Source organism: Lotus japonicus, chromosome 1, assembly GCF_012489685.1.
Source record: "Lotus japonicus ecotype B-129 chromosome 1, LjGifu_v1.2".
NCBI lineage: Eukaryota > Viridiplantae > Streptophyta > Magnoliopsida > Fabales > Fabaceae > Lotus > Lotus japonicus.
The window spans coordinates 126,008,245-126,030,695 of NC_080041.1; the positions used below are offsets into that span (position 1 = coordinate 126,008,245).

Below are 22,451 nucleotides of genomic sequence, written 5' to 3' on the forward strand. Positions count from 1 at the left end.
TCGTCCCTCAGATCACTCTCCGAACCAAGATCTGACATTTTTCATCCCTCACCGTCTCAATCTATTTTCCCCTTTCATCCCTCACTTGATCTATTTCTCTTAATGGGAGACTGGGAGGTTGGGGTTAGGGTTTTGATGGGGTTGGGGCTGAAGAAGAAATGGACAAGATGATGCAGAAAGAGAGAAACGATGAAGATGAGAAGATATGATGAAGAAGATGTTTTTTTTATAATTAATTTTAACTATTAAATTTTATTTACTTTCAAAAAAACAATTATTAAAAATTTCACGTCAGCAAAAAAAGTTAACTTTTGGACGGAAATCAGCTGAGGGACCAAAACTGTTAACGGAGACTAACGTCAGGGTACCAAAATGCTATTTTTAAACGTGAGGGACTCTATTTGCACATTTTTGAAACCTGGGGACCAAAAGTGCTAATAAGCCTAATATTAAAAACACGATCCAATTACATTATATTGTTTTTTTACTGTAAAAAAATTTGTTTATTTTTAACTATTTTATTTTATTTTTGTCATCATCGAGTGCATCATTTTAATAAAATGAGTCCTCTCTTCGCCCGACTTTTTTATGTCTAAAAAACTACTTTTAAATTAAAGCTTAAAGCAATAATTTTAAGAAAAAAGTAAAAGTTATTTGTAAGTTTTTATTTTTATAGATCAAATTTTATTTTAAAAGTACAAAATAACTTAAATTTTTTTTTAAATATAAAAGTTATTTGTAAATTCATAATAGTGGGTGGCCGCGACTACACGATGGTGGAGGGGCCAAATAGTAACAGTGGTACAGGTTAGTATTATCGAATAGCAATAATGTTGGTGTTAGGTGGCTATTAACTGCTGGGAATATAATGGTGGTGGACGTAGTCGTGAAGGGTGGAGGTGGTGAAAGTAGTAGGAGCGGTGGCAGTGGTGGAGGGTGGTAATGGTAGCGTTGGTGGTAGTAGTGAAGGTGAATTATGATAGTAGTGGTGACTATGGAGCTAACGGTAGAGAAGAGTGTCACTACTCACTAGTGACAACGTTAGAAAAGGATGGTCGTGACGGTGGTGGTGATGGTTAGGGAATACACCATTGGGCCTCAGCCCACAATGATTCCAAAATCAGATTGGGCCTCACATATTTAAGCTTAAGCGTCCCTGACCATTAGTCTCAGGTGTTGGTGTAGAATGTAGAAGCATGTTAACTAATTACTATATGATTTTTGACAAAAATAAATAAATAAATAAATAATTGAGAGATAATTTATTGTTTGTTTCCGGTGTGATTTGAAGATTTAGAGAATATTTAAATACTAGTAGATCCCAAGTTCAACAGCAGCACAACGTGAGAGCCAAAGATCAATGAGTAGAGATGGCAGGAAGACCAATTCTCGTGGGCCTGACCCGAACTAAATCTGAAATTTCGGGTGAAAACCGATTTTTTTAGATTTGGTTTCATCCGAATTTTAAAATATGTTTGAGTTCGGGTGTGAGATTGGGTTTAATCAGCTTATGTTCATGTTGTTCTCTTATGGACATGTTGTTTCCGGGATGGGTTCTTGATTTTTTTTTATGGGTTCGATGCTCACAACGGGTTTTGGTTTTGAGTTTGGGTTCAGGTAACTTGAAACCCAGGAGTTTGGTTTGGATTTAATTTTTGCACCTATTTGAGTTTGAGTTTGAGTTTGGGTTTGAGTGTGGAAATGACCAAACTCTGTCAATGAGGTACTCTAAAATACCTCTATTTTGAGTTCTCTTAATTTTTTTAGTTTTAGTTCTTATTGTAAGCCTTCAAAAACCTACTGTAGATACGCAAGGACAGATGCAGGTTAAAGAGTGTGAGGGCAAGAGTGTGAGGGCATGTGCCCTCACTTGATTTTGGAAAAAAAATCATTAGAAAAAAAGTAAGTTGTAAAAGTATGTGATTTTTAATGGTTTCTTTGGTAAAAATTGTCCTCACTTATTTGCCACATTGCTAAATGCCCTCATTTGAGTGTAAAATATTTTATTTTTGATGGTTCCTTTAGTAAAAAATGTCTCACTTGTGTCTCATTTGTTAATTGCACTCACAACATTAAATTTATAGATCTATCTAGTAGATAGGGTAATGCAAAATTATATTGATGATACATATAACACATAATATGCATATATTCACACTAAATCAGTTATCTACATTCACACTGATTTTGGTGCTTTCATCGATTTCATATTTGCTCAGCTTTGAGCTTGTTTATCTCATTTTCTCCGTATTCCTTTCTCATTGGTTGAATCTTTATGCTTTTTTTTCACTACTACGAAGCAAATCAGCCTGAAGTTTGCTCACAATTAAAAGTAGCTCTAAGGAGGGACCCCCCTAAAGGATTTTGCTTGAGTTCTTCCAATGGAAGTAGGGCAATTTAAGAAGCATATCAAATAAGTATATATTTGTGAGGCCTATGATTGCTGGTTACCTAATGATTTGTTGGATTGGAATGTCAACAAGCACCAACAAGTCTTAGGTTCAAATCTAGCATGAAGCAACATTATCAAACTCATCAAAATACCTTTATTTTAAGTTTCCGTAATATTCTTTTTTGAAAATTTGTTTTTTTTTCCTTAGAAATAAATCTCTTATGTATAAAATTAAAATAGTTAAGTTTTGCTTCCACCACCTATTTTACTGATAACTAAAAGTTTTTTTTAAGTAACTAAAAGTTAAACCCATGCAACATTTTTAAGTTATATTTAAAATAAATTATGAAATAATTCATGTAATAATAATTTTATTTGATTAAATAGTAGATAATTAAGAACTTGATAAAAATTTATTGTACACTAACTTTTTAGTATATTAACTATTAAGCATGTGTTATGTCGTTCAATAAAAATTATTTTCAATTCATTTGGTGATATTGCTCTTGAGAATTCAAATCTATTTGAATCATTAATTGAATGAGGAAGATGTGTATTTTTCTTGATTGATGAGTACGTACCATGTTAAAAAAATGTAATGGTATTTGAAATGTATTATGAGTCTTTGATCCTCGTAGAAACTTCATAAGCGCAATTCATCAACACAAATTGTTCTACCTAATGAATATCAATCATAGTGGCTAAAATTAATTGTTTGAACCCCTAAGGATTCTTAGGAACACGTTTTTTGAAAGACCTTTAACTTTCACCACACTCAGGTAGAACATGATTGCCTTTGTAGAGGTCACATGTGACTAAAACAAAAATAAAACCTAAAACAAATCATAAAAGTTTAGTTAAAAAAATCTCCTATTTATTGAGAAGCATTATTAATAAATATATACTGGTGAGTTCAATGGTTGCTGGTTCTCTAATGGCTTGTTGGTTTGGAATACCTTCTCATACCAACATGTCTTAGGTTCAAACCATACATCATACATGCAAAGCTCAAATTCCTTATCTCCAGCCATCACAACGCAATAAAGAAGAGGGTGCCAAAATTGCTTTGCGTCTATACTCTCCTTTGCTCCAACGTTAATACTGGTTAAGCTTGAGGAAGTTAAATTTTCTAAATCTTTGAGGTTGTTGTCAATGCTTTGTAATGCCATTTTCGTTATGGGTTTTTTTTTGCTAAATCCTACACGCTCTGAGGTCTCAGTTTTTTTATTGTTATGTTGTTCCTAATTTCTCAGCAAGCCTTGCAGTCAAATATGGTAGTATGGAGTCTACACATTTGCCGTGTAATAAGAGCACGTAGGAAATCATTGCACAATAGTAGTATTTCATGATTCAATCAATGGATGTCAAAATCATTGCACAATAGTATATCATAAACAACAAAAAACAGATTGTTGTGTAATAGTGTTCACACCAATAGTTTGTATGTTACGCTAAGAATTTAAAACCTGGCTTAGAAATCGATGTCAAGCCTCGGTTTGAACATTTATATTGCTAATCTAATCAAAATGGATTTTTTAGGCCATATTTTACATACATCACACTTGACTTGATATATATGTTATCATCCCCCCCCCCAAAAAAAAAGAAATGACTCTAATGAGTGTTTCATGGACTAATGGTTCATCATTCTATTGATTGAATTATAGAGTGGTGATGTCAAAACAGCCTGTCCATTAATGAAGACACTGAATTGTTTGGTTAGTTCTAAGAAGAAGAAACCAAATTACAGGATCAAATTGGTCTTATTATGCTGCTCATGCTCTGTTTCTTGGAGTTTTTTGCAATAGGACTGTGTAATGAAATGGTAGCAATAATTTTTTAGAAGAAAAATAAACAATAATGTATGAAAGGAATAATGCCAAATACAAGCATCATTCCCCTACATCTCCTTTTCTCTTTTGAAACCTTGTAACTCTTGATGTTTTGTGAGATAACTTTGTAACACCAACTCCCGACCACTTCTTTTTTTAATAAATAAAACTAAAGACAATAAAACAACAAACTGAACAGGACCAGCACAACAACTTAAGTCGGAAGTAAGAAGTGAGCTCAATTCAACTGGGGGCAACGACCAATTCCGGAGACCAAACTGAAAGCACAAACTCATGAAAACAAACCTATCTTCATACATAGGTGTGTGATTAAATTTCCGTTAATAAAATTAATAACTCAAAATACTTTTAATAGAAATTCATGCCTCACTATGAACCCCTTTGCCATTCACCAAAAATTATTCCTAAGGTTTAAAATCACTTTTTCCTGAAAATTGAAATCGTAACAGCATGATTTGGAAAATCAGCTCTTGCAATGTGAACCTCTTTGTACAAGCTTCTCATTGAAGACCTATATGCTTTTACACAGGAATTTTTTTCAGATAAACATATAAAAGCTTTTTCTTCAGTTAAAAAGTTTTCATAAGCTATAATCCAATCCATACGAGGCCTATATGTCCTCATTTCAGAGGAATTTTACGCAACTGACTAGAGTTATATTAAACTTCTGCTACAAGTTACAAATTTATAATCTGTCATGGCATCTGGTGAAAATCACCAAAAGCCAACTGAGACTTCCAATTATCTACTGCAACAACTTCTCACATGTTGCACCACAAATCTTAAATAACTGTTGTTTGATTAAATAGACCTAATTGATGACATGATCCCAGTCCTATTAAAATCAAGTAGCAACATTATTATAGATTCATCAGCATATGTTTCTCCTCAACTTTAGTAATAAGTCATAATCAAAGAATGTTATGAAAATTATAACTAAATATAATTTTGCAACATGAAGTTTGCGCCATCCCCTGTCACTTTCCCTGATAGTGTTGTCTTTCAGTGAATCTACAATAATCTGCAACTTGGGTTTGAGGCAGATATGTAGTTTGATTTAGAAATGTTAGAGAATTAAATGCAGAAAATCCACAAACTAAGTGTGTTTCGAATTTCGATACAAGAGTTGAACCAGTTGAGTACAATGTGAACAGACTTTAATCTATAGGAAGAGTTCCATTCACATTTTATCTTGAAGTGAGTACTAGCATCCGTTTGCACCGGTTGCAATAGATATCTAAACATAGCCTTAAGTTTCAGACCAAGTTGTATCCTGCAATTCAACCAGACTTTGGAGACCAAAGGACTCGATCTTTTGTCTAAATTGCAAAGTAACCAAGTCGAATAAATTATAGAGTATGCCGTTCAGAGAATGTTGACAGAACATGGGACAAAAGGGTTGTTTTCAACCTCTCTTTTCCCACACCTACCTAGTATTATATCACCTGTTAATGGTCCCACTCTGCAAATTCAAGCGCCACATATTACATATATATATATAAGCCATACACAGTGAATTCAAGCTTACAACCACTTTGATCGATAATATCTGCAACTGATAGATATATTCCCTAGGTTCCTCAGTAGGCCTTATCTTCATGGACAAAGATCCTAATTTGGAAATCCAACTTCCTCCTGGATTTAGATTCCATCCTTCTGACGAGGAGCTCATCGTTCATTATCTTCGAAATAAAGTGACTTCATGTCCACTTCCTGCTTCGTTCATAGCAGAAATTGAACTTTACAAGTATAATCCATGGGAGCTGCCAAGTCTGTGTTTACAATTTCACTTATTTATTGTTTGGGGAGCTTTCTCATGCCCTCTCTAATTTCGAGAGTTCTGTTGCCCTCTTCCTGTTGATCACTAAAATGAAAATTTTAAAACTTATTACTATCTGTCATGACATGACATTCTATTTACACTGATTGACCACTTACTGGTCAATTATGGCAGGACAACACTCATGAGGGGCATGAGAAAGTTTTCTTTATAGTTTTTTTGAAGGTATAGTAACTAAAGTAATGTTAGTTTTTCATTTTTAACAGGCAAAGCTTTGTTTGGGGAGGAAGAGTGGTATTTCTTTACTCCAAGGGACAGGAAATATCCCAAAGGAGTGAGGCCTAATAGAGCAGCTGGTTCAGGATACTGGAAAGCTACTGGGACTGACAAACCAATTCTCACTTCCTGTGGGATGAAAAGCATTGGAGTGAAGAAGGCCCTTGTGTTCTACAAGGGACGTCCACCAAAAGGATCTAAAACTGATTGGGTCATGCATGAGTACAGGTTGCATGATTCAATGATCTCAAATTCTAAGCAAAGAGGGTCTATGAGAGTAGGTCATTTGCATAAGTTCAATTTTCCATCTTCTAAATTTTTTGATGATTTGTAGCCGCCACAAGGGTAGGATTGGGTTTGAGTAAATACCACTTTGATCCCGAAAAGATATGGGACTGGTCACTTTCGTTCCCCTACTGAAGGAAATAGACAAAATGGTCCCTGAAAGATAAATAAATTTTCTATTTATTTTCTGGGGATGAAAATGGATCACCTTTTCATTTTTCAGGATTTCCTTGATCGTGATTTTAATATTTCAATGACCAAATTGAGTGTTTTTCATCTTTAGGAAGTAATTTGCTTATTTCCATCTTTCAGGGACTAAGTTGACCGACTCCGTATCATTTAAGAATTGAAGAGACTATTAAGTTAACTCGATTGAGTTTTGACAGTTTGTTGCTTTTGTTTTTCAGCTGGATGAGTGGGTGCTTTGCCGGGTTCGGCAAAAAATCAGCAGCCCAAGAAGCACTTGGGAAGAATCTAATGAACATAGCTATGAACCAGTAACAAGCAACTTTCAACAAATAAATGAGAGCTCTTATTCTGAACCAGTCAAAAACTCTGCGCAGAATGAATTTCCAATGCTGCCTTATATTTTGGCTTCTAAGACTGTTCTGCCTAATTCCATTGGTATTTCCTCAAGCTCAGGCTTTGGCAGTAATGGAAATGATGATATTAAACCATATGCTTCACTTCATGAAGACAGCTTAAGCATAATGGAAGCTAAGTTCTTAGCATCTGCAACCGAGTGCTTGCTTAATCCGCTAAAGAGAAAAGCCACTGAAGAAAATGAGTTGGACTTTTATGCTGTCAATAAAAAACTATGCAAAGAAGTTGATGACAGGGAGCAAAAACATGAGACAGATACTGCCATAGGCTATAACTTCAACTACTTCAACCAGTGGACTTCGATCATGCAACCACAATAGCTTCATATACATGAGTTACTTAGATGCATGTATATATGTGCAAAATTGTTTGTGTGAAACTGTGTACATATAGAACCTGTATAGATCTGTCTGCAGTATGGGTAGATGGAAAGTGAATTCTATATGTAAATAAGAAACAATGCAGTAGGTTACATGTCCTTACAGTTTGATTATTCTTTTCAGGACATAGGAATGTATATAGCTGTAAAAGTGTGGTATACTTTCTACACTCTGTTACAGCATATTATTTCAATTGCGTGTATTGGGGATATGAGAGATAGTTTGAAGAATAAAGTGGCACCATAGTGCCACTTAGTTGCTCATTGTATTATAGTTTGAAAATTAATAATGGTATTGATGCATTTCTTTCTTGTTTTCTTTCTATTTTGCATGACTGAAAAAATCCACTGCACTAAAACAAACTAAACCATTTAGATAAATCATATTGTGAAGTTACTGATGTGTGTCTTTTAAGCTACTCAAAAAATTTTGACAGAAGCAACTTCTCTTAGATTTCACTTTTGTCCACCACGATTTAGGATTTACGGGGGTTTTCAAACGAGTTTTTAAAGAGAATTTGAAGAGCAATTGCAAATCGCTTCTTGTCCTCCAGGATTATGGGGAATATCCCACATGAGAAGTAGATGAGTTCAACAGCAACATCGGATCCCTGCAAACTTTCTGGATTAACATGTATTTTCAGTGGACAACAAGCTAGGAATCATTTGGCAGGCTGCCTGGCGGGGATTTACAAGTAAAGAAAGCATGACAATACTTTTTTAACTAGATAGGTATACCTAGAGGCCTCAGAAGATGTCCATTATTTAACGTCTAAAGTGAAAAACTATGTAATATATATATGCTTATTGTAATATGTGTTCAATTAATCAGTTTACTCAAATGCACATGAATCAACTATACCCTAAATAAATAACTTTTCTCATAAGAGAAAAAGGATGATGTACCGACGGTGTAAAGTTTTTTTACACCGTCAACCAATCAGATTTTAAGGATGTGCCACGTCAATTAATGAAATTGAATAAAAAGAGAGATTTTCTCACATCCTTGAAATCTGATTGGTTGACGGTGTAAAAAAAATTTACACCGTCGGTGCATAGAAATTAAACTCTTCTCATAAATGTACCAAACATAAATCACCTCATTTTTAACATAATCAAATTTACCAAAATCAATTATATCCACAAACTATTCTGCAATGCTGATCCAAACACTCTCAAGCAGCAAATTCTCACATTCTTTTAAAAAATTATCAGATACAATATTTTCAAGAAAATATACGGAATACATATGAGCCATATGAATAAATACAAAGACCTTGCATGCTGCATCATTTCTTCAACACACTGCAACAAAAGCACAAGAAATCAAAATGGTACCTCACGAAGGAAACCGAAGCATTAAAAGACCAGTAAGAAAATACATGTTGTCATAGTAAAGAATATGCCAATTCTATTCGTAACCCTAGAACCTTTGATTTGGTTAACAATGCCTCAATTTGAAGTTGATAACAATATTCATGTTTTAATAAAATTTCCAAAATTAAAAAGGAGGAACATCAGGAAGGACAAGAATATGAACAAGCTTGCAATCCACAATGAAAGAGAAGTGCTTGGCACATTTTCTGAGATCCAGAAAAGAGAAAGGAGCCTTACTTGTACAAATAGGCAGCAATTCCCAAAATGATAATCAACAAAACAATATCGATACAGAAGTTTCGACTGGATCGAAGCTGGATGAAAACCAAAAATCATATAAGATTCAAGAGTAGATATATCACCTATACAACCTGAAATTGATGGAAATCTAAGATTCAAAGAATTGCAGTTAAACAACCTGGGTCACTGTATGTTTAAGTCTAACATTGGTATTCTTAAGGTCAGATGATGCCTTGTCCACCTGTAAAGACAACAAAAAGTAGTATCATAATAACTTCAACGTCCTAATTCCAGCTTTGAAAACTTCGATTTCCAAGTTTTCAGGCTTTGGGTACAGGAGGAAATTGATGATTCTTACCTTAGTATCAATCTCATCCATCAGTGGAACTTGTCTATCAAATTCCTGCAATTGGCACACATATAACGAACTTAAGAATGAAAAACACCACAAACATAGAAGAGGAAAGACAAACACAACAAGGAAGAATCTGACCTCATTCATATCATGTGCCATGTTTTTCAATGTATCTAATCCTTCTGCGATCACGTCCAAACCTTGATCCTACAAAAGTATCTTCTAATTAGATTCGAAAACATATCTGGGTTAACATTCAACATCTATACTGTATCATGTAAAAGAACAACACATAAAACTCTCGAAGTCTCCATCTCCACCATGTTGCACAGCTAAAAGTGACTTGCCTGTTTCATTTTACGCATTTCATACTCCTGCCTGAATTGACTTGATTCTTCTGTTTGTTGGAAGTATTCATCATCAAATCGCCCATCTGTGATTGAGATAGATGCAGAAATGAATAGAGATCATTGATTAAAAAGTATCCCAATTCATGATTGTATGACTACAAGACACTGGTGATTTCAATTACTCGAATCAAATTTAATTTCAGGGCGTGAGCCTGAAGCTGCCCAGCCTCCAGCTTGTTTGGGTGCAGCAGGGGTCCCATCTGGAATCGCTTGGATCCTCTCCGGCAATGCAAGAACTAAATCATTACGGGCAGCAAATTCTTGTGACGAAAGCCCTTTTACCTGTTAATACATTGAACCATGCATTGGACAATGTACAGTGTCATTAATTTTGAATGCTTGCAAGCCAGTGAGTGAGTTACTAAGTGTGAGAAGACAGTCAAGCTATCAAGAGAACATACACACCAAATAACAGTCAACAATTTTTTGAAATAATCAGAACAGAAAATCTACCCCATTCGTATTAAAAGTACATCAAAAGAATTATCTTTTCTGATAACATGTTATTAACTAGATCTCTGTAAGACTGTAACTGAGTTAGTTTGGATTTCAGTTGAGATAAACTCGAAAGCCCTTTCAACCCAACGGAACCTAAGAATTACTTTCATATTCGCACATTGGAATTCGTGTTTTTCAGTTGAACCGTCTTGGAACTGAAAACCAAACACACACTCAATCATCAACTTTTTCTTCACTACAGTTGAAAGTACCAGCTTCAAGGTTATTGACAATTCACAATTACAATGCTTTACTATTGACTACTTCAATCAATCAGAGACAAGATAGATGTCATATCATAAGTATTGAATGTAATGTAATTCATCATTTCAACCTAAATAAACAAAATCTCAGATCACAAAGTTCAGCTCAAAATAAAACCAACCTTTTTTACAGCCAACCTCTGCAATTTGGGCACCTCATCCAGCAACCTAGCCTTAGTGCGACGAATCTCAGCATTGATCGCTACAGTTGATGCCCTATTTTTCCCATTGGAAGCGGTTTCTGCTTTCTACACAAAATCATCGATTCCAAAACATTTCAATCTATTAGGGTTCAAAATGTGAGTACAGAGAGGAGGGAATGAGACCTGAAGTGCGGCGTCAATGTCGGCGTCGACGGCGGCGTAGAGTTTGGCGAAGGGATCGTCGCCGGAGACATTGGAATCTTTTTGCTTATCGATGTCGTATTTGTCGTACTTGTTAACAATGGAATCAACTCTGGTGAGAATGTCGATGACGCTCATGGTGATGTTGTTCTGGAATCAGAATGCGATCTCGGTTCGAGTTTTGAGGGATCACTGAGTAGAACAGAGGTTGATCCGTTTGTTACAATGAACAAGGAGAACGTACAATCTGGGACAACTATGAACATTGAACAACAAGCAATGTTTTTTTGTTGTTGTTGTTGTTTACTTTTCAAAATTCAAATTGTTGAGGAGTTCACTTCTTTGTTTCTTTTACCTTTCCATTTTTCCTTCTTTTGTAAGCATGAGTGACCTCTTGTCAAAATTATTTGACTTGAAAGGAAGAACAAAATAAAATTAAGTTGTGGGTGATCTTATGAAAAACTTCCCGCAATAATAAAATCTTATCATGTTAATTAAAAAATTACGTTAGTCATCTTCTTTAGACTTGGACAAATGATCTTCGAAGGCGAAATAATGCTAAGTAGAATGTGTGGTGGTACAATGGCAGTGACAAATGAGAAAAACACAAAAACGCTCGACTTAAATTAAGAGGAGACAGAATTAATCCATCTGTTAAGGAAAAGCAATAAGAGAGTAAATGAAGGAAATTACTTGGTAGCTTGACTAATTAGATGAACAACTCTAATTGGCCACATCCACACTCTTTTGTCAAATCAAACTTTGAATTCCGATAAAACACACCTTATATTTAAAATATGTCAACTTTCTTCAATTTCATGCTCAAGTACTCATGTCGCTTGTGCTATGCAACAAAACTCGCAAATGAAAGTCTAAATAGCTTAAAATCCAAACTTCATATATATAATATACCTAGACTTCTCAACCATTCAACTAGAAACAATAGACCGGGGCCAGAGCTTGGGTTGGGGTATAGAGTCGTAAGCACGGTGGGGAGCGACAGAGGACATGCTCGTACGGTTCAAAGAAGGGTATGATCAACTCGTTCACTCTCTATATTCGAAATATGCCTTTCTAGGAGCATTACGATTTGCAGCTCAAATGGTCTCTTATGAAGTCTCTATTGGTCTTATTCTTATTGTGTGCCTTGTGAGCACGTTTGGATCCGCGAAGGCAATCACTTGAATGTTTCCCTAACCCAACCCGGGAACGGACCGGAAGGAACCACAGCATGGGGAATGTCTGCGTCTCGTTGCAAGGCTCATTTTTCGTTAGTTCTTTTTTTTCCCTTTAAAAAATAGAAATGCGTCGGGAGTAATTGCACGAGTGATCATGAATAACCAAGTCCTTATGCTTTGTTTTGATTATAAGAGAAAGAAAGAAGAAAGAAAAAGCTGATTAAAAGTAATAAATTTTGTAAGTTGTTTAATTTAGCATGATGAAAAGAGTAGAGAAATAATGAGTAGATAAAGTTGTTTTCGTGTCTTTTTTTTCTTCCTATGACAAAGCTTGAATAGAGGGAGGGAGTTATCAAAGAGAGAATTTGTGGATTGATTTCAACTCCAGCCCTATTTGATTTTCACACAAGCTGAGAAGAGAGTACTTAAAATGCGAGACCCGTCTATTTTTTATATTCTCTTTAAATTTACAAGAAAGTGACACCTTACTTTCAAGGTGAGAAAATAATGTCTTAATTTAAGACAGTGAAATGTGCTAGATTCAAAGAACACTCACATAAAATTTACATTTATCTCATTTTAAAGGAACTACAAAATTTGAAATTATAATTGGCTTAATCCTCAAATTAGTCCCTGTCTTTGTTTCGCCGTCTGAACCAGGTCCCTGACCGGAAAAATTTGTGGCATCAATCCCTCTTGTTCAAAAATGTTTGGAGCCAGTCCTCGCCGGAGCTCGGAGCTCCGGCGAGGGATGAAGTGGCATGCTGACTGTTTAAATAAAGGTGACGTGGCATTAAAAAAACATTAAAAATTAAAAAAAATATTACACATCATATAATTAACCTAATTAAACCTATTTCTAATTGTAACCCAAATTTAACTAACCAAATTTAATTCTCCCCCAAACTTATCCTAATTTCCCCAAATTAACCCAATTCCCAATTGAATCAATTGAAATTAGGGTTCACGTGTTCTTCCTCTTCTTCTCCTCCCCTCTCCTGATCTTCTTCTTCTCCTTTGCTGTTATTCTTCTTCTTCTCAATCGATTTCCCACAGTTGGAAGGGGAAGTGGAAAAGTGCCGCGTACAGGTGTGTGCTGTATTTCTTCGTAGGGATGAAGCGTTTTGTGATTGATCCGGTGGTGAGCTTGAGCGCTGAGAAGCAGAGCCAGAGTTTGGTGGCGGTGAGCGGTTCGATTTTGTACTGAGGAAGCTGTTGATTGTGGTGACGCCTACCTATAACCGTGGGTTTCAGTCCTACTTTTTGAATCGGTTGGGTCAGGTGCTGCGGTTGGTGTCGCCGCCAGTTTTGTGGGTTGTGGTGAAAACGAAGGCGGCTTCGTTGGAGACTGTAGAGGTGCTGAGGAAAACGAGTGGATGTGTAGGTATTTGGTGCACTGAGAACTCCACGGATGTGAAGGACAGAGGGGTTCATCAGAGGAACACAGCGTTGGAGCACATTGAACGCCAGAGTTTCTTACTTTTTTCCGTTTCTTGTTGTTGTTCCTGTTATGTTTGTTTTAATCTTTTTGCTGGTTTTGTTCTGGGTACTTGTTACCTTATTCTATTCTCTTTTGTACCACGGGTTGGAAGATTGAGAAGAAGAAGGAGAACAACAGAGGAGAAGTAGAAGAAGATCGGGAGAGGAGAAGAAGAGGAAGAACAGATGAACCCTAGTTTTTTTTAGTTTCAATTGATGCAGTTGAGAATTGGGTTAGTTTAGGTTTAGAATTAGGATCAGATTAAGTTTAATTAGGTTAAATATGTGTTTATTATATTAAGTTATATTATTTTTTTAATTTTTAATGTTTTTTTAATGCCACGTCACCTTTATTTAAACAGTCAGCATGCCACTTCATCCCTTGCCGGAGCTCCGAGCTCCGGCGAGGACTGGCTCCAAACATTTTTGAACAAGAGGGATTGATGCCACAAATTTTTCCGGTCAGGGACCTGGTTCAGACGGCGAAACAAAGACAGGGACTAATTTGAGGATTAAGCCATTATAATTTGTCATATATGAAACCTTGTAATACTTCACTAGATCGACCCGTTGAGGTTGATGCTCAAATGCTCAATCTTCACATTTTCGTTTCTACAACTAAACAAATCTTAAGTGCATTAATTGGAGGAAAAATAAGGAAATACTACTTCTAGAGAACAAAAGGCTAATGAACTTGGTCCGTGGACATCTCTAATACTAGCACCCACCCAACCTAATCTACACTAGGATCCAAGTTTGCAACTATTTGCTACATCACTCGCAATTATCACCTTTCAAAATCTAAACTCCATAGTTATTTGACTGGAGGAACAGGTGGCGTAGCCATCCACTAATTAGCATAGGATTCTGCAACAAATTACAAATGGCAAAGCACAGTTTTTTTCCAACAAGAAAGGCATCCAGTTGAGTCATCAATCACACTAACCACTCAACATATATTTCTTTTAAAACACCTTTTTCAACCAAATCAACACCAATAATACTCTGTTATGTGTTATCAACACAACTTTTATTTATTAAGAAATTTTATGAATCTTATCAAACAAATTCGAAGAATATCTTAGTGACTTTCACCTTGTCTTCATGGCCTTTGATTGGGCCTTCAATGTAGCAATAGTTAGGAAAGTCCGCAGTCAACAGATTGCTGCACGGGGCCCTTATCATTTGGTCATGGTCTTGCATTGCAACAATCTGTTTCAGTCATGCCATAAAAACCATATCAACCAGAACGTGTTGCATATATGAATGAAGGAAAGGGATTGAAATAGCACGCAAAAATCAAGTCCCAAATCCACAATTATTGCTGGGAACAAGCCATACAGTGGAGTAGTTTTTTCAATTTATTACATTTATTACTCATAGTCAAATTTGCTTTTGAGAACTGAGAGCAAAAGCAAATTAACCAAGCTTATCTCCTCCAAATCCACTTTAAGAAATATAATCCACCACTTTTCAGAATATGTTTTTATCAATAATTTAATGCCACTGTGCAAGCCCTGTAGTCAGTATTTTCCTCTATAACCAAAAAAAAAAAAGCCCTGTAGTCAGTGACAAATAAAAGCAAGTTTTGGTCCCTAAAATAATACTAGCATATAAGAAATACAAAGTAAATAAAGATATAAAAGGGAAACATTACAAAAAATATTGCATGTCTCTTTTCAATTGATGATAAAGAGGTGAAACGTGTATATATCTCTTTGAAGTTGCTAAGATGCTTCATTTAGACTATATGGTCAAATATATCATCCTCTTTGTTTGATCAGCTAATTAATCAATTTGTGTATCCAGAAAGGGTCAAAGTAAGTGGGGGTCTGTATATATATAGTGAATTTATGCTGCTTATATAATTTTCAACCTAGCAATTCCATTATTTCTGCATATGCTCTTGTTTCTTGGTGAGTTAGGTCCACTGTCCACGCTTAAGGCCTCTTTTTATCTCTCTTTTTCAGCGCAGTGCATTGCACATTACACAATTATTATCTACCATTGTACCTTTTGACCCTAAATGAGTTGATTTTTATTCATCTCATCTAAAAGTCAAATTTTGCTTTTATTATTCTTTCCATATGTTGTTATCATTTTTTTTATAAACTACTACCTATTATTCGGTCACCTTCAAATGTTGATTAATCCAGATTCATATCAAGATTGAATTATAATTAAAACTCTTCATCTTTTCTTTGAATGTATACACTCAGTTTGCATTATCAACTGAATTACTTCTCGTGAATAATATTATTAACATCTTAAGGAAGAAAAGACGGAAAACGACTTGACTTGAGTGAGTAAATACAAAGGCATTTAAATTTGAATGATAGGTAAAAGATTGTGTTGACATAGTGAGATACCATTACAGCCCTAATAAATTGTCAGCCAAACAACGTGTCGACATTGTGAAGAAAGATGGTCACATGGTAATTAACCAAACTAAACCCACAAGAATAATCACCTGTACAATTTAATTATGAGGCTTTTACTATTTAATTATCATGCTTTGATTTGAACTTTTCTTTTGCTTACAGCAACCATGTATATATTCAACATGAGAACAATGTGCTGAATCAATCTGCATTCAACATGCCTTTCAAAAAATAAATCTTCATTCAATATATCTTGTAAAAAAATCTTTAAGTGATAATACATAAACATTAAAGTCATAAAATAGTGATACTGACTATAAAAAAATCAAATCCATTAACATAATTTATAAGTTATTAGTTATCACGTTTTTTTTGTACAAGCTTCTCATTGATACAGTTACACGGGTCAATATATTCTTTAATTTTTATACAGTCAATCATCAATTAATATTGGAAATGTATTGAAAATATATATATGTTAATGAATAGGTAAATCATATTATTTTTAAAATTAAAATACTGCACAAATTCATTGAATGATAATATTGACTTTCATATTTTATCTCTCATAATATCATATTATTTAAATAAATATAATATATTATATCATTTTACATATGTTTTTGGCGGCTTTGAAAGTGCAGTCTAAAACTAAAACGGTCTACCCGTAGGCTATGGGCCGTAGCGCGTAGCATCATATGACAGACTTTGGCGCAACGTGAACAACATTACCCACCACCACCATCAAACCCCTTTCCCATATTAAAAAAAAACAAAATCTTATTTATTTATACATATATGTTATATATAATCTTAAAAATATTTATCTGCATTTTCACCAATCGCACGCAGATAGAAACTGGAAAAAAAAAAAAGAATTCAAATCTAAAAGTGAAGAATTATTAACCCATAATGATATTTAATATGAACTCATGAAAGTCGTGGAAAAAATAATTAATTAATTAATAAATACGGATTGTATTGATAACCGGTGAGAATGATTTATGGGTTGAAGGTTAATTTTTTAAGAGTAAATTGGTGGCTATCTCAACAGATGAAGGTGGGTACGATCAGTTTGCCTCTATAGGGTGGAGGACGGGGGTCATCTTGTGTTTTCTTGCCCGGTAGCGTTGGACATTTTGTGTAGGTGTTATGGTTGGATGAGGATATTAACAGCATTGCCAAACGAATCGCGTGATCATCTTCTCCGGTTTAACTTTGGCTGGAATAAAAGACAACAATGAGTAAATTTTAAGGGCTGACGAGGTGAAAATCTCATTAATTTTGGAGCTGGTTAAATGGAGGTCATGACATTGGACCAACGCTAATTTAGGAGGTTTCTCTTATTCGCTATTTGAATGGACAATGCAACCACCTTTATGTCTTCAGGTTCTGTGATGGGCTGTTGTAGTGCTTTCGGTTTGCTGGTTTTGGGGGTTAATGCTGGGATTGAACTTGTTTTGCATGACAAAGGGAACACATAATTGGAGTGGGTTTTTGTGGTGAGATTGATTTTCCATTTGGCCTCAAATGCATTTCTGCTGTACGTTCGTGGTCTTTGTTAGCAGCATGAGATTTGGGTGCTGGTTTTGGGGTGCGTAGAGCCAATATTTCTATGTTTGGTTGGTTGCTATTGTTTTGACTTCTCTCTTTCTTGGTTTCTTTTTCTTTCTCATTCCTTTCTATTATGGGTTTGAGCATCCTTGTGCTCCCTTTAATGTAGGGGTGAGCTTCGGGCGGGTTCGGTCGGGTTCGGGCCAATTTCAGCCCACCCGAAAAAAACCGAACAATAATTTATTAGGCCCGCTACCGACCGCTGCTACTTTCGGGTTGGTCGGTTCGGGTAAAGTTGGGTCCAACCTAGTTTCGGGTGGGTTTGGTCGGGTTGGGCCCAGATAATGGGCTACGTTTTTTTTTGGACCTGGTAAAAAAATCAAGGTTTTATTTAGTAAAACAGACTTGCAAAAAAAAAAAAACTCCAAAATTAATTTTTTCTTGGGCTGTACTAATTTTGGTAAACTAAGGCCTTAGCCCATGACTAAAATCATATTTTTGCTAACAATGAGTCTGACTCATTGATAAAAACCTGCACCAAATTAATATTTCATACAGCACATTCCAAACTAGAGTCACTAGAGATCAAACTAATAAATCTTTGAACTTAATTAAAAAGTAGTCATAGGTAAACTTAATTAAAAATTAGGCATAGGTAGCATAAGCACAACATCAATGGTTATGCGTGAATCAAGTTACAGACCCATAGTCATAGCTTAAATTGCTAAAAAGTAGATAAGTATGTTATAGTTACAGACCAATCATAGCCTAAATAACTAAGTAGAAAAGTATGCATCTGTCATTAAAGCTTTGCTTCTTAAGCAGTCATTCACCATTCTTCAATCTTCACCATCAAACTTGCATGAATCTTGGGGCACTCTATCAAACTCTTCCAGCCCTCAAGTGACATCTGGCATTTAAATTACAAGAGTTAAACATTTTCCTTTGCTGGAAATGTAATGCAGCACAAAATAAAATAAAAACAAAATCAAAGAGTTACTAATATTACCTCATCCATGTACACTACTAGCATAGGAGCTTCAAGGGAATAACCAGTAATTGTATTCCCTGGGAATCTTTTAGGAGCACTCTCCATTAGCCAACAATTCTACAAAGGGAGGGATTGAAGCACAACTCAGTTATATTCGCAAGAAGATAATAATAAAATCGGAAGCACAAACAATAACAAATACATAAATACACATACTTTTCAATAGTAGAGCTCCAATTAATATTCCTTCAATGGTGATCAACACCACATTTTGGCTGCAATAGAAATGAATTGATCAAAACACAAATTCAGTCAAATCTAGCTAACACCAAACATAGAGTAAAAATCAATATCAGTAAAATTACCAAAGACAACCAGAACAGAGTAGTAGCATGCCCATCTTGAGAAATCCAAAATAAGTCCAAAGAATGCCCCAAACTCAGCCAAAATATATCCACATTACAACACAATTCAACAACTGCAAGAAGCTATCAACATACTAGCTGCCAACAATGAAGATCACAAAAAAATTAAGATATTTGTCCAAACTAAAAAGAAAGAAACAATAATTCTAAGAAATAGCTTGACTTACCAAAATATGAGTCATTGCACACAATGACTCCAAAAAAGTCTTTCTCAACTGAAAATTAGCCATAAAATAAACATTTAGTTGAAAAATTAGTCAATTTGAAAAATAAATTGTAGCAGGCAGCAATAAGAAAACTTATTCATAAAATATTGCAAACCATTGAACCTCAGCCAATAGACATTGGCTGTGACTGAGAAGATCCAGCACCAGCAGCAGATCTTCTAGCCCTTCCAGAAATGATCAAGCCTCGAAATTCTACAGAACACGGAAAGAAAACACATCTATTAGGAAAGAAAACAGATAAATAAAATAACAGTTATGAAAAGAAACTTCTACCTGTTATAACTTTTTCAGATTGGTCAAATACATCAACAACATCAAGTTCTTTGGGCTGATTGGAAGATTGTCTCATCCAGTTTTGAGTACAAATCAGTGCTTCTGCAACTTCAGGGTTTAGAGAGCTCCTATAAGTGTCCAAGACTCTACCACCAGTGCTAAATGCACTCTCAGAAGCCACTGTTGAAACTGGAGTAGCCAAAACATCCTTGACCAGAATTGACAAGATTGGAAATCTTGATGAATTCTGCCTCCACCATACTAGCAGCTCAAACTTGCCATTATCTTTAACACAAGCTTCATCTAAGTATCTCTCAAGCTCATTTTTACTTTCAAATGAACTTTCTTGCTCAAGATGCTGCTGAAAAGCATTTGCCATTTCTAAGAAAGTTGGAATTTCAGCAGATTTTGACCCAGATGTACTCCCCTCCAAAGGACCCAATGGTCCATGAGATGATTGCCCTTGATCTTGCCTATTTTCTTCATTATGAGCAGCAGAATAGCAATCGTACATTCTGGACAGATTCTCATTAATGCTAGTTATGAGCTCTTTTATCAGATTTGGGTCCTCATTATACATTTTAGAAAAGCACCACCTTACATACTTCAACTTATATCGAGGATCAAAGATGACCCCAAAATAAAGGAGATGATTAATGTTAGCAATGCTACCCCAATACTTATCATACTTGAGCTTCATATCCATACCCATTCTACTCAAAGTAGGATTTGAACTATGACAATACTGCACAAGCTCACTATAAATTACAGCAAGCTGGTGAAAGGCAGTATGCACACTAACATGCAAGGATGATGAAAACATTTGTGTGGCCTCATAAAAAATTTTCAGAAATCTAATAAAAGCTCTTGCCTTATCCCAATCTGCACTAGTAGGGGGACCAGCAACACCAAAGCTTTCCAAGTAATTGGGATCCTCAAACTCCAGCTTTTCAAATGCAACTTGGAACTTCTCAGCTGCATCCAACATCAAGTAAGTCGAGTTCCATCGAGTAGGAACATCAAGACAAACTAGTTTCTTGGAAGATATCCTAGAAAACTCAATGCATTCCATGAATTTGTCATGCCTTTGAGTAGATGACCGAACAAACCTAACCGCATTACGAATGCTTGTGATACAACCACTCATATCCTTTAAACCATCATTCACTACCAGGTTTAAAATGTGAGCACAGCATCTCATGTGGAAGAATTGGCCATCTAAGACCAAACCATTCATGTTCTTAAATCTTTTTTTCAAGTGAGCTACAGCAACATCATTTGAAGATGCATTGTCAACGGTGATTGTGGACAGATTTCTAAGCCCCCACTCCCTCAAAACTTCCTCAACAACCTTCCCTATTGTCTCACCTTTATGATTAGGTACTGTTGAAAAGCTGATAATTCTTTTTTGATACCTCCAATCATTATCTACGAAATGAGCAGTCAAGACTAGGTAACTTAGGTTCTGAACTGATGTCCAACAATCAGTTGTAAGGGCCACCCTACTACAATTTGACCTAAAAAAGGCTCTCAGCCTCACTTTTTCATCAAGGTAAATCAGATAACAGTCCCTAGCAACAGTAAATCTAGACGGAACTGTGAATTGAGGTTGCAATTGGTTACATAGAAATTTAAATCCCTCTCCCTCAACAGCTCTAAAAGCGTGTTCATCTAAGATAACAAACATCGCAACTGCCTTCCTGCATGCTTCAACATTAAATCTAAGGCTAGTTGCTGCCAGGTCCCCAGAAGCTAAATTAAGGACAGTCTGGCTTGGATCATTACTGATTGCATAGGTGTACTTAATGCAAATTTTCAAGTGAGTGTTCAAGTTTGTGGTGCCATGAGTCTTGCTATCACACAAATACCTCTTACCACAGTAGTTGCAAGCAGCAGTGGGGTCTTGAACTTCATTTTCAGGTAATCTGGTAAAGTGCTTCCATATAGAAGCTGTTGTACGCGGACCGCTAGCATTTGGCTTACGCTTTTTCTTAGGATTAGCCCCTTCAACTTCAGGGGGTGGGGGAAGCACAACAGGATCAGCCCTAGCAATATCAGTCTCAGCACCTTGAGTGGGTTGACTTCCACCAATAGAAGCACCTGCTGGTTGAGTTACATTGGATGGTCCAGCTGCTTGGGTGTCTATTGGAGATGGTGTCGAAGACAAGTGTTGATTAGGTTGCTCCATCACTGTGTCAATGAATAAGCATGTTAAGTGTGAAGTTCAGCTAGTTTAGCTTTCAAGAGTCAATCCAAAATAGAAACAATGATAAATAAGAAAAAAATATAATGAAAAAAAAATCATAACCAGCTTAGATATCAAGACTATGGAATTGTCAAAACATAAGCCCAAGTTTCAAGTGAATGAATAAGCATGTTAAGTGTAAATTTCAGCCAGTATTAATTAACTTTCAAGTGTCTTTCCAAAACAGAACCAAATATAAATAAAGAATAAAGCATAAAAGAAAAAATTATAGCCAACTTAGAGATCAAGACCAAAAAAGAAACTTACTTTTACTAAAATCAAGTGCTAGACAAATTTTTTTACTAATTTCTATTAATAACAAGGAGGAGATAGAAAGTTCCTATAACTTAAAATTGCAGCAGTCAAAGAATTCCCTCGGTAAGTGGCCCATCACATATTCTTCATTGTTCATGTAAAGAGCTTTTGGAAAATTGAAACAATGGGGCCACTCTAGTTCATACGATCAAAGGATGACATGTTCATGGTATTTTTGAATTACTAAGGCCTTTCCAAACAACTACAACCTCTCTTTTGACATTTGGTTAGAAAAAGCATTGATTTTTAATCTGGGTTGCATCTTTTTTATAATAAAAATGTCTTGCAGATGGCAAACCTTTACTTTTCTTTTCTTTTTTTAACTTTT

The 22,451-nt window shown here is 35.5% G+C and overlaps 3 protein-coding genes across 3 annotated transcripts; 1 reads left to right on the forward strand and 2 right to left on the reverse strand.

Annotated features, from left to right (window-relative positions):
* Window positions 1-5,757: 5,757 nt before the first annotated feature.
* LOC130730367 (NAC domain-containing protein 2-like) lies at window positions 5,758-7,886 on the forward strand. The gene is made up of 3 exons (XM_057582356.1): window positions 5,758-6,015; window positions 6,292-6,578; window positions 6,994-7,886. Exons 1-3 carry the CDS (start codon window positions 5,844-5,846, stop codon window positions 7,507-7,509), a joined length of 975 nt encoding a protein of 324 aa, XP_057438339.1. The 5' UTR covers window positions 5,758-5,843; the 3' UTR covers window positions 7,510-7,886.
* A 762-nt stretch (window positions 7,887-8,648) lies between these two features.
* LOC130732629 (syntaxin-71-like) lies at window positions 8,649-11,423 on the reverse strand. Its single transcript, XM_057584640.1, has 9 exons — window positions 11,038-11,423; window positions 10,834-10,959; window positions 10,073-10,232; window positions 9,888-9,973; window positions 9,679-9,747; window positions 9,544-9,588; window positions 9,364-9,426; window positions 9,183-9,259; window positions 8,649-8,873 (listed from the first exon to the last, which is right to left on the reverse strand). The coding sequence occupies exons 1-9, from the start codon at window positions 11,191-11,193 to the stop codon at window positions 8,858-8,860; spliced, it is 798 nt and encodes a 265-aa protein (XP_057440623.1). The 5' UTR covers window positions 11,194-11,423; the 3' UTR covers window positions 8,649-8,857.
* Window positions 11,424-19,393: 7,970 nt separating this feature from the next.
* On the reverse strand, window positions 19,394-21,751 carry LOC130724367 (zinc finger BED domain-containing protein RICESLEEPER 2-like). The gene is made up of 2 exons (XM_057575577.1): window positions 19,564-21,751; window positions 19,394-19,482 (listed from the first exon to the last, which is right to left on the reverse strand). The coding sequence occupies exons 1-2, from the start codon at window positions 21,749-21,751 to the stop codon at window positions 19,394-19,396; spliced, it is 2,277 nt and encodes a 758-aa protein (XP_057431560.1).
* Window positions 21,752-22,451: the final 700 nt, after the last annotated feature.

What these genes read in the sequence shown, in the direction of transcription:
- LOC130732629 (XM_057584640.1), bottom strand. Translation starts at nt 11,193, where the DNA reads ATGAGCGTCATCGACATTCTCACCAGAGTTGATTCCATTGTTAACAAG. An exon ending in ACATTGACGCCGCACTTCAG is followed by an intron (nt 10,960 to 11,037) that starts GTCTCATTCCCT and finishes GATTTTGTGTAG; the next exon opens with AAAGCAGAAACCGCTTCCAA. An exon ending in TGGATGAGATTGATACTAAG is followed by an intron (nt 9,427 to 9,543) that starts GTAAGAATCATC and finishes TTGTCTTTACAG; the next exon opens with GTGGACAAGGCATCATCTGA.
- LOC130730367 (XM_057582356.1), top strand. Translation starts at nt 5,844, where the DNA reads ATGGACAAAGATCCTAATTTGGAAATCCAACTTCCTCCTGGATTTAGA. An exon ending in TAATCCATGGGAGCTGCCAA is followed by an intron (nt 6,016 to 6,291) that starts GTCTGTGTTTAC and finishes CATTTTTAACAG; the next exon opens with GCAAAGCTTTGTTTGGGGAG. An exon ending in AGCAAAGAGGGTCTATGAGA is followed by an intron (nt 6,579 to 6,993) that starts GTAGGTCATTTG and finishes TTTGTTTTTCAG; the next exon opens with CTGGATGAGTGGGTGCTTTG.
- LOC130724367 (XM_057575577.1), bottom strand. Translation starts at nt 21,751, where the DNA reads ATGGAGCAACCTAATCAACACTTGTCTTCGACACCATCTCCAATAGAC. An exon ending in ATCTGAAAAAGTTATAACAG is followed by an intron (nt 19,483 to 19,563) that starts GTAGAAGTTTCT and finishes CGTGTTCTGTAG; the next exon opens with AATTTCGAGGCTTGATCATT.